Source organism: Xyrauchen texanus, chromosome 11 (genome assembly GCF_025860055.1).
Source record: "Xyrauchen texanus isolate HMW12.3.18 chromosome 11, RBS_HiC_50CHRs, whole genome shotgun sequence".
Lineage (NCBI taxonomy): Eukaryota > Metazoa > Chordata > Actinopteri > Cypriniformes > Catostomidae > Xyrauchen > Xyrauchen texanus.
The window spans coordinates 37,759,192-37,770,105 of NC_068286.1; the positions used below are offsets into that span (position 1 = coordinate 37,759,192).

Sequence of the window (10,914 nt, forward strand, 5' to 3'; positions counted from 1 at the left end):
GCTGTAGCGTATTAAACCGCTAGTAGTTTTGCCTGCAGGGCGGGCACTTCCAGATTGTAAAATCTGACAAAGGTGGAGGGGGAAGCCCAGCCAGCTGCCACACATGTCGTGAATGGAAATCCCGCTGGACCATGCTCACGATGAGGCCATGCCTCTAGTGGAGTGAGCCCTAATGCCCAACGGGCATGGCAGGTCTTTTGACGCGTATGCGGCAGCAATAGCGTCCACTATCCATCTAGACAGTGTCTGTTTCGAGGCGGCGAGACCTTTGGTGCGCCCTCCGAACGAAACGAAAAGCTGCTCAGAGCGTCTGAAAGAGGTGGAGCGCGCAGTATACAATCTCAGTGCTCTGACTGGGCAAAGGAGATTGGCGTCGCATTCGCTATCGGATGCTGGCAGCGCCGATAGGGAAATGACCTGTGCTCTGAAAGGAGTACCGATCACCTTGGGAACATAGCCGTGTCTAGGCTTTAAAATGACCTTGGAGTCACTTGGTCCAAACTCAAGACACGCAGTGCTGACAACCAGCGCGTGAAGGTCTCCCACACCTTTGACTGATGACAGGGCAGTCAGAAAAACGGTTTTGAGTGAAAGGTATTTCAAATCCACGCATTGAAGCGGTTCGAATGGGGGGGCTTTCATAGTTTCGAGAACTATAGAAAGATCTCAGATAGGAACCGATGGGGGGCACGGGGGGGTTCATCCTTCTAGCTCCCCTGAGGAAGCGGATGACCAGCTCGTTTTTTCCCAATGACTGGCCGTGCAGAGGTTCAGCGAACGCCGGCCAACACAGGCGGAAGTAGTTCTGCAGGCCTAGACGGGAGCACCGGTTTAGACCGCCATCTCGCGGAGGGCGGGCAAAGGTGTGCTGCTACCGAATCCTCTGGATTCCTGGGCCGAGGAGGAGGCTTGGGAGCCTGACCACTCCTCACTGTCCGAAGCCATGATGGAACAGCAACCCTTATCCTCCGCCTCGTCATCCCAGATGGCAGCAGTGCGGCCGCTCGGCGGCAACTGCGCGTCCCGGGGGGGCGGGGAGGGTGAAAGCGAGACTCGAGGGAGAGGCTCCGGCGAGGCAGTCGCTTCTAACACCGATTCCGGCAGCCTTTGGGAGCGGCGCTTCTTATTGCGCGGCGAAGCGAAAGCGGCGGCGGCTTCGGTTTTGCATGCTTCGAGTCGAGCCCGCAGGGTCGACATCGGAAGCTCCTTGCAGAGGTCGCATCCGCCGTCAGCGAGGGCGAGCTCTGCATGTTCCCGTCCCAGGCAGAGAGCGCAGATGAGGTGGCGGTCTCCGGTGCTGAGAGAAGCGCGGCATGAGCCGCAGGAAGTGCGAGGCATCTTTAAAAAGACGCTCGATACTCTTTTTGTGAAGTTCGCTGAGGAACTTAGCTTGCTCTAAAAAAGGATACGTCGCTGGATGGCGTAGCTCACAGGATGACTGAAGGTGGCGAAGACGGCCGGCTTCTTCGAGCGCTGTCCAAGCTTGCTAGATGCCCCTTGAATGGCGACGCGGCTTCCAGTTCAGAGATGCGAAGAGCTTCGCTGAAGAGATGAAAATCAGGGTTCCAGCCTACGAACTACGCTTATATGCACTCTAGCCACGCCCATTTTGGCGGGCTTTGATGCAGTAAGCGCGCGGACGCCTCTCATTGCACGCAAGTTCGCCCAAGTTCGTCTATAGGCTGCAGCAGTTGCCGCAGAGCAACCAATGAGCTCGCTAGCTAGCCCGCTCAAGGTCTGCAGTTGCTGCACTGCGTTGACAAATGATACAAAATTAAGGATAATTTTTTGGCTTCAATATCTCAGAAAAGATGAATCTTTCCCGTAGCGTAAGCTAGCTTACGCAATACGAGAGAACCTCTCGTAAGAGAACCAAGTGCGGCTTGGTTAGATATTTTTCCTGTAAAGAAACCACTCTCCGGAAAACATGATAGCACGTGAAATCGGCCTGATGTTTCCGATATTTTCAGTACCCTAGGATCGGCGACTGAATGCCAACTAGTGTTGCCAATTTTCAAGTTTTAAAATAAGAGACACTTAAATGGGGGTGGGTGGCCCCTAACACATACTCCACAGTTTTAGCAGTAAATGCATTGCGGTAATATGCATTATTAATACAAATTGTATACCCTTTCTTATATGCTGAAATTAGAACTTTCCTGACCAATTGATTTTTTTGTCTCCTTTATCTTATTTATGTATAATTTTTTTTTTTATTTCATCACCTGTACTTGTCTTTATGATTCAGTGATCGTATTCATACATTGTTTGATCTTATTGAACATTTATATAGAAAAATTTCAATTTTAGCACCATTTGCGGACTTTTCAGACAGCCCTTTACCCACCATAGGCACAGTTTCCAACTTAACCTATATCAATGTTAAATTAGGGATCTGGAAATATTTCACCTTGATTAGACACAGGACTCATAATTTTATCTTTAAATACGGGACGATCCCATATTTTTACGTGACGGGTGTTAACCCTAATACGACGTGCTGGCATTGATTTCAATGTATTTTCCTTTCCACCTGGCACGATTGGCAACGCATTGCATCAGCTGCGTGGGAGACTAGCCAGACTATGATTCTGAGGATTCACTTTTCCCTCGAACATTACTTTTTTATTCCATTACTTATGGCAACATTTGGGATTGGGGATAGAACCTATAAATATATCTTCATTCTCTTCATTGTATAATGTCCTGTAAAGTTGAACACAACTTGATTCACTGGATTTTGGTGACCTCTTCTGGACATAAATTTACATTTATGCATTTGGCAGACGCTTTTATCCAAAGCGACTTACAGAGCCCTTCTTACAGGGACAATCCCCTCGGAGCAACCTGGATTTAAGTGCCTTGCTCAAGGACACAATGGTGGTGGTTGTGGGGATCGAACCAGCGTCCTTCTGATTACCAGTTTACCAGTTATGTGGTTTAGACCACTACACCACCACCACTCCACTGCTTTGGCCAAGATAAATATATCTTCATTCTCTTCATTGTATAATGTCCTGTAAAGTTGAACAAAACTTGATTCACTAGATTTTGGTGACCTCTCCTGGACATAAATGGAACTCACACATGCCCATATGCCCTACAACACTTACTGCTTTGGCCACTGGGGGCAGCAAAGAAACAAAGAAAAGTCGGTTTACTCTTCCCGATTTCACTGTGAGATCAGGCTGTTCCAGAAATTATCAAATTATTGAATTGAGTAATAGTTCATCAGTTGCTGTTGTAGGCCTATGGAGTAGACCTACTAACTTTATTCACAGGATATTTTACGCAAACATTTTTGTCATGGACTTTTCTTTGCCTGGCGTTAAAATCAATCAATCAATCAATCAAACAAACAATAACATTACATTTTTACACGTTGCACATTGCCTTTATATAAATCTATAATTTTTTAATAGCCTACACTACATGATTATTTTGAACAAAATAATAATTAGATAAAAAATAATTATACACATAATAACTGTATAAATATTAAATATATAATAATAATATAAAAATAATACATTAATTAGATAACATCGAGTAATTAAAGATGGCTTTAAAATGGTTTAAATGTACCAATTATATTCTAATTATCCTACTGTTATAAAAGGTGACAGGTATATAAATAAATAAATAAATAAATAAATAAATAAATAAATAGGCCACAATTGGAATACGTTTTCCCCCCTGAAGACAATAACCTCAATCTGCATTAAGATTACAGTAGTTCAGCACCACCTCTTGGCCCAGGTTGTGAATTACATTAGGCTACTTAAATCTCACTCATTAAAGACATTGTTCATCTTAAATAACTCTTTTCATTTAATATTAATAGCAACATTATAATAATATTTGGATTTTCTCATTTGCATTACTATAGTTAAAACCTTGAAAAAAGATATTGAGACCAGTTTTCAACATCATTGATTCTTTCTACACACTCTTATGGTGAAATCGTAAGGATACATACAACTTTTCTCAATTTGGCTAATTCGTATGATATCGTACGACTGCACTCGTATGAATTTGTACGACTTTCACTACAGCCAATGATGCTGCTGGACTTTGTTTCCATCTAATACATGACAGTTACTTGCTAATATGGAAGGACTTTCATGAGACTGGGTTGGTGTCTTCTTTAGTAAATGGAGCTGTGTTGCAGGTTCTTTTTCTCATGGTTTTGATTCCTTGGATTCTACATCAGAAAGTCATCCAGCAGAACAAAGATTAACCTTACTTACCTACTATAAGAACATAATCACTTGTTATCATAAACCTCCTAATGACCCTTTTGATAACCTTTCAGTAATCTCTGAAATGAACCTTTGAATGTGTTGTAGCCAATATTACCCAACCAGGTGCATTATCAATTTCTGAATAATTTTGATACCCAAATATCATACTGACTGTCTGGTCCCTGTGGCCGGTTTCTAACATTAGGAGGTCCATTAAGTGCACTATTAAGAAATTTAGCTTAGTGGCAAGTTCAACTTGAAACAGCATGTTGCCATATCCCTGCACTCTGTTTGTAATTCCTCTTTCCAGCAGGCGAGACTTACTGCAACATATTAATGTTAGCGTAATATGATATAATATTTAATATTATTATACCTTACACTGCTTTCCTTTATCTCACCTGAGTGGATCATTCTAATACCAAAATGTATACACAACAACTTCTTATGAATACCTGCATTCTTGGAACAAAAGGTTATTTGGGGTTCTATATAACAAAAAACAACAGCAAAAAAAAAAATGGGCCATTATAGTACAGACCACTTTTATAAACCGCCAATATCAGAGTACATGAGACAACTATTTAAATGTACACAATACAAAAACAAAGCAAATTCTGAATTTGCAGTATGTTTACTGTACGATACATTTTGACATTACAGGTTGCTTTGACAAAAGTATTTAATTATATATATGAATAATAGATAGCACATGGAGATAAACACATTATTCTTTATAAATACATTATATAAAAGTCCTGGTTGTAGCACATGAACAAATGTAATTTTGCTAAGAAAGAATTCTGTTTTTTTCTGTCTGTGGGGATTTCTGTCATATACAGTGCATCCGGAAAGTATTCACAGCGCTTCACTTTTTCCACATTTTGTTATGTTACAGCCTTATTCCAAAATGGATAAAATTAATTATTTTTCTCAAAATTCTACAAAAAATACCCCATAATGACAACATGAAAGAAGTTTGTTTGAAATCTTTGCAAATTTATAAAAATAAATAAATAAAATCACATGTACATAAGTATTCACAGCCTTTGCTCAATACTTTGTTGAAGCACCTTTGGCACCAATTACAGCCTCCAGTCTTTTGGAGTATGATGCAACAAGTTTGGAACACCTATTTTGGGGCAGTTTCTCCCACTCTTCTTTGCAGGACCTCTCAAGCTCCATCAGGTTGGATGAGGAGCGTAGGTGCTCAGCCATTTTCAGATCTCTCCAGAGATGTTCAATCGGGTTCAAGTCTGGGCTCTGGCTGGGCCACTCAAGGACATTCACAGAGTTGTCCCGTAGCCACTCCTGTGTGCTTAGGGTCATTGTCCTGTTGGAAGATGAACCTTCGCCCCAGTCTGAGGTCCAGAGCGCTCTGGAGCAGGTTTTCATCAAGGATGTCTCTGTACATTGCTGCATTCATCTTTCCCTCAATCCTGACTAGTCTCCCAGTTCCTGTCGCTGAAAAACATCCCCACAGCATGATGCTGCCACCACCATGCTTCACTGTAGGGATGTATTGGCCAGGTGAGAATTTTGTTTCATCAGCCTGGAGTGCCTTTTGTCAAACTCCAGGCGGTCTGTCATGTGAGGAGTGGCTTCCGACTGGCCTGATTGGTGGAGTGCTGCAGAGATGGTTGTTCTTCTGGAAGGTTCTCCTCTCTCCACAGAGAAATGCTGGCGCTCTGTCAGAGTGACCATCAGGTTCTTGGTCACCTCCCTGACTAAGGCACTTCTTCCCCGATTGCTCATTTTGTCCGGGCGGCCAGCTCTAGGAAGAGTCCTGGTGCTTCCAAACGTCTTCCATTTACGGATGATGGAGGTCACTGTGCTCATTAGGACCTTCAATGCTGCAGAAATGTTTCTGTCATTTTCCCCAGATCTGTGCCTCGATACAATCCTGTCTTGGAGGTCTATAGACAATTCATTGGACTTCATGGCTTGGTTTGTGCTCTGACATGCACTGTTAACTGTGGGACCTTATATAGACAGGTGTGTGCCTTTCCAAATCATGTCCAATCAACTGAATTTACCACAGGTGGACTCCAATCAAGTTGTAGAAACATCTCAAGGATGATCAGTGGAAACAGGATGCTCCTGAGCTCAATTTTGAGTGTCATGGCAAAGTCTGTGAATACTTATGTAAATGTAATTTTTTAGTTTATTATTTTTAATAAATTTGCAAAGATTTCAAACAAACTATTCAGGTTGTCATTATGGGGTATTGTTTGTAGAATTCTGAGGAAAATAATGAATTCCATCCATTTTGGAATAAGGCTGTAACATAAAATGTGGAAAAAGTGAAGCGCTGTGAATACTTTCCGGATGCACTGTAAGTGTAAATGTCAGGTACAACATTGTCCTAATCTCATCTTGCCCCAGCAACCCTCATAAGGGGACTTTTCATTCTGTTCTTATACAATTTTTTTAACCATCACTAATCAAACCGATCACAGATGAAAAAAAGACAAACATACAAATTTATGAACGTCTTTACAATAGAAAACAAAATATCCAACCAAGTGTCATATATATTTAAATATAGCACACTTTTCATGCAAAACATTTCTCAAAAAGAAGTTTATTAGGCTGTAAACAACTGACCTTCTAAATGACGTCAAACTGGTTTTTAAACACGTTGGTTACTCTGAGGTCATCTGATAATGTCTCCTGTAGCATAATTTGCTTCCAGATAGCAAATGGACTGAAATCCATACATTGCAAGTGTTCAAATGTGTTTTGGGTCTTTTACATTCAATAAAACACCTGTTACAGCAGGGCAGTGATATTCCACCTAAACGGTCTTATCTCTATTAGAGTGGATCCGTGCGATGAGAGGGTGGGAATATCTGTGTGTACTCAAGTGTTAGAGTTCCCACAATTCATAGTGGTCATATAAAGTCATGTGAGTATTGTAGGGATCAGTTGGTGTTAAAATGTCTACAAGAGTGCTTCTGTTCTGCTTCCTTCTGCTGCTCACGTCAGGTGCAGTAAACACACTGTCATACATATTTTATTATTAGTGTTGTGTAATCATGTTTTTGTTGAATATTGTCTCAGTCAATGTGTGTGTCTCTGTGTAAATCTACTAGTTGGCATTACATCATTGTTGTCAGACAGACTATGCTGTACAGACACTTTTAGGTTTAACATTGGAAAATATTTTAAACAATAAAACTTTTGTTCTAGGAGCGCAAGGCTCATCTGGCTCAAACCGAAAGGTATGAAGGGATTTTTTTTGTTGTCTGTGAATGATTAACTTGTGCTTTTTATGTTCATGAATCATTTAGTGTTTAAAAGCATCACAATGGAGTGGTTGACGTTGTCTGCAACATTCCTATGTGTGTGTTGTTTTGTAGCCTGTGTGTGCCGAGATTGCAGAGATCCTGGCATGTCCAATGAACCTTGCACCTGTGTGCGGTAGTGATGGAAACACCTATGCAAACGAATGCTTGCTGTGTGTGGAAAGACTGTAAGTCATGTTCCATTTCTGCCATATAGAATTGAAAATATCGTTGAATTCAAATTCACGGGCTGAAATCATTTGTAAGTGTAGCTTTTCATTAGAATACATAAAATTTTTCAGTATGAATTAGAAGTTGACAACATACAGGCTATTTCCAAATGCAATTGAGGGTATTTATGATCAATGTTTGAAATGAGAGAGAGAGAGAGAATTATATTTAAGAAATGTACTTTTATTTACCCCAAAGTCTCCAAAATGGAGCCAAACAACATGAAGACTTATGGATACCTTGACAAAACACTTTGAAGTTATCTGTTCTTGGACATATTACATTTTGAAACTTGTTGCGTGACTGTTGAATTCAATTATTTCACACGTCAGTGCCAGAAATTTACTTTTTTTTTTTTTTTTTATAGAATTTTTTATTAAGGGGATATATTTTCCTCTTGAAAGAAATATTGAAAAAAACTAAAATTAACTGAAAATACTTTTGAATCCAAAACCACTTATTAAACACTCACTCGCTTCAAAACGAATCCAACAGCTACAGGGAATTAGCGTCTACAAAAGGCACAAAACCCTAAAATAAACCTCACTAGATTGGCATATCAATAGAATTTGATGAAATATAAAAAACAAAAAACATAGCCTTCATACAAAGAGAAAAACTTTTTTTTGTCCCCAAATGTTTAAATATTTCAAATTTGAAATTGCCATAAAAATATGATCTACTCTTGTTGTGTACATCCCAGTATTATACAGTAGGCCATCCTCCTTGTGTGCATGTGAATCAGGGCCAAAAATTAACCACAGCTTGGGGCAAAACTGAAAGTGACAAAATGCCTCAAGCTCTTGTTAATTTCTGACCCTGACACACATACACACAAGGACACAATACAAGAGTAGATCATATTTTAGTGTATATATCATATTTTTAAAGTAGTTTGTTTTATGTCTTTTTCAGGAGAACCAAATCAGAAATATTAATCATGAGAGATGGCGACTGTTGACCTCCTCCAGAGCAATGCAACACACAGGATCATTTAAATGAATGACTAAATTAAAGCATCTGAAATTGAACTGCTGTATTTCTTCATTATTTTTTTTAAATATATTTAGATATTTTGCCAGCATTTCTTTGGTTATACATAAGCTCGTCATGTGTATACTAAATTGGATGGTTTTATTGAAGTCAATATATTATTTTGTTAATATGACAGAATCAACAGGACCTCAATAGGTTACACCAACAAAAGTAACTTTTAAGGGTTTACTTTTTCAGAGTTGCATTTCTATTGAATTAGTGCAATCCAGATTTTTCTGCCGTAATGTTCATTGACTGCCATGGTTGCAATAGAGACAAGCCCATAGGACAAGAAACAGCTCTGCAACAGTTTATACAAGCATTACAAATAATAACTAATAATATATAAATAGAATATTTACTAACTGAACAGAACTATATGTAGTTAAACATATACAGTACATCCGGAAAGTATTCACAGCGCTTCACTTTTTCCACATTTTGTTATGTTACAGCCTTATTCCAAAATGGATTAAATTCATTATTTTCCTCAAAATCCTACAAACAATACCTCATAATGACAACATGAAAGTTCGAAATCGTAAAAAAAAAAAAAATATATATAATCACATGTACATAAGAATTCACAGCCTTTGCTCAATACTTTGTTGAAGCACCAATTACAGCCTCAAGTCTTTTTAGAGTATGATGCTACAAGCTTGGCACACCTATTTTTGGGCAGTTTCTCCCATTCTTCTTTGCAGGACCTCTCAAGCTCCATCAGGTTGGATGGGGAGCGTCGGTGCACAGCCATTTTCAGATCTCTCCAGAGATGTTCAATCGGGTTCAAGTCTGGGCTCTGGCTGGGCCACTCAAGGACATTCACAGAGTTGTCCCGTAGCTAATCCTTTGTTATCTTGGCTGTGTGCTTAGGGCCGTTGTCCTGTTGGAAGATGAACCTTCACCCCAGTCTGAGGTCCAGAGCGCTTGAGCAGGTTTTCATCAAGGATGTCTCTGTACACTGCCGCATTCATCTTTCCCTCGATCCTGACTAGTCTCCGACTAGTCTGCCGTTGAAAAACATCCCCACAGCATGATACTTCACTGTAGGGATGGTTTTGGCCAGGTGATGAACGATACCTGGTTTCCTCCAGATATGACGCTTGACATTCAGCCAAAGAGTTCACTTTTTTGTTTCTCATGGTCTGAGAGTCCTTCAAATGCCTTTTGGCAAACTCCAGACGGGCAGGCATGTGCCTTTTACGGAGGAGTGGCTTCCGACTGGCCTAATTGGTGGAGTGCTGCAGAGATGGTTGTTCTTCTGGAAGGTTCTCCTCACTCCACAGAGAAACGCTCACTGGAGCTCTCTCTCAGAGTGACCATCGGGTTCTTGGTGACCTCCCTGACTAAGGCCCTTCTCCCCCGATCACGGAATAGTCCTGATGCTTCCAAACTTCTTCCATTTATGGATGGAGGCCACTGTGCTCATTGGGACCTTCAATGCTGCATTTTTCTGTACTTTTCCCCAGATCTGTGCCTCGATACAATCCTGTCTCGGGGTCTATTAACAATTTATTGGACTTCATGGCTTGGTTTGTGCTCTAACATGCACTGTTAACTGTGGGACCTTAAATAGACAGGTGTGTGCCTTTCCAAATCATGTCCAATCAACTGAATTTACCACAGGTGGACTCACATCAAGTTGTAGAAACATCTGAATGATGATCAGTGGAAACAGGATGCACCTGAGCTCAATTTTGAGTGTCATGGCAAAGGCTTCGATTTTTATTTTTAATAAATTTGCAAAGATTTCAAACAAACTTCTTTCACGTTGTCATTGAGGTATTGTTTGTAGGATTGAGGAAAATAATGAATTTAATCAATTTTGGAATAAGGCTGTAACATAACAAAATGTGCAAAAAGTGAAGCGCTGTGAATACTTTCTGGATGTACATATACACACATACAGATCAGCCACAACATTAAAACCATCAGCCTGATATAGTGTAGGACCCCCTTGTGCCGCCAAAACAGCGCAAACCCGCATTTCAGAACATGATTCGGAGATGATATCCTTCTCACCACAATTGTATAGAGCAGTTATCGGAGTTACCGTAGACTTTATCAGTTCGAACCAGTCTGGCCATTCTCTGTTGACCTCTCTCATCAACAAGGCA

General features: G+C 40.5%; 1 protein-coding gene across 1 annotated transcript; it reads left to right on the forward strand.

Moving 5' to 3' along the window:
* The first annotated feature begins 7,107 nt into the window (after positions 1 to 7,107).
* On the forward strand, positions 7,108 to 8,793 carry spink4 (serine peptidase inhibitor, Kazal type 4). Its single transcript, XM_052136893.1, has 4 exons — positions 7,108 to 7,232; positions 7,437 to 7,468; positions 7,607 to 7,719; positions 8,678 to 8,793. Exons 1-4 carry the CDS (start codon positions 7,184 to 7,186, stop codon positions 8,721 to 8,723), a joined length of 240 nt encoding a protein of 79 aa, XP_051992853.1. The 5' UTR covers positions 7,108 to 7,183; the 3' UTR covers positions 8,724 to 8,793.
* The last annotated feature ends 2,121 nt before the right edge of the window (positions 8,794 to 10,914 follow it).

Coding starts and splice junctions, on each gene's coding strand:
- spink4 (XM_052136893.1), top strand. CDS start 7,184: ATGTCTACAAGAGTGCTTCTGTTCTGCTTCCTTCTGCTGCTCACGTCA. Junction 7,233..7,436: donor CCTTCTGCTGCTCACGTCAG/GTGCAGTAAACA, acceptor CTTTTGTTCTAG/GAGCGCAAGGCTCATCTGGC. Junction 7,720..8,677: donor TTGCTGTGTGTGGAAAGACT/GTAAGTCATGTT, acceptor TGTCTTTTTCAG/GAGAACCAAATCAGAAATAT.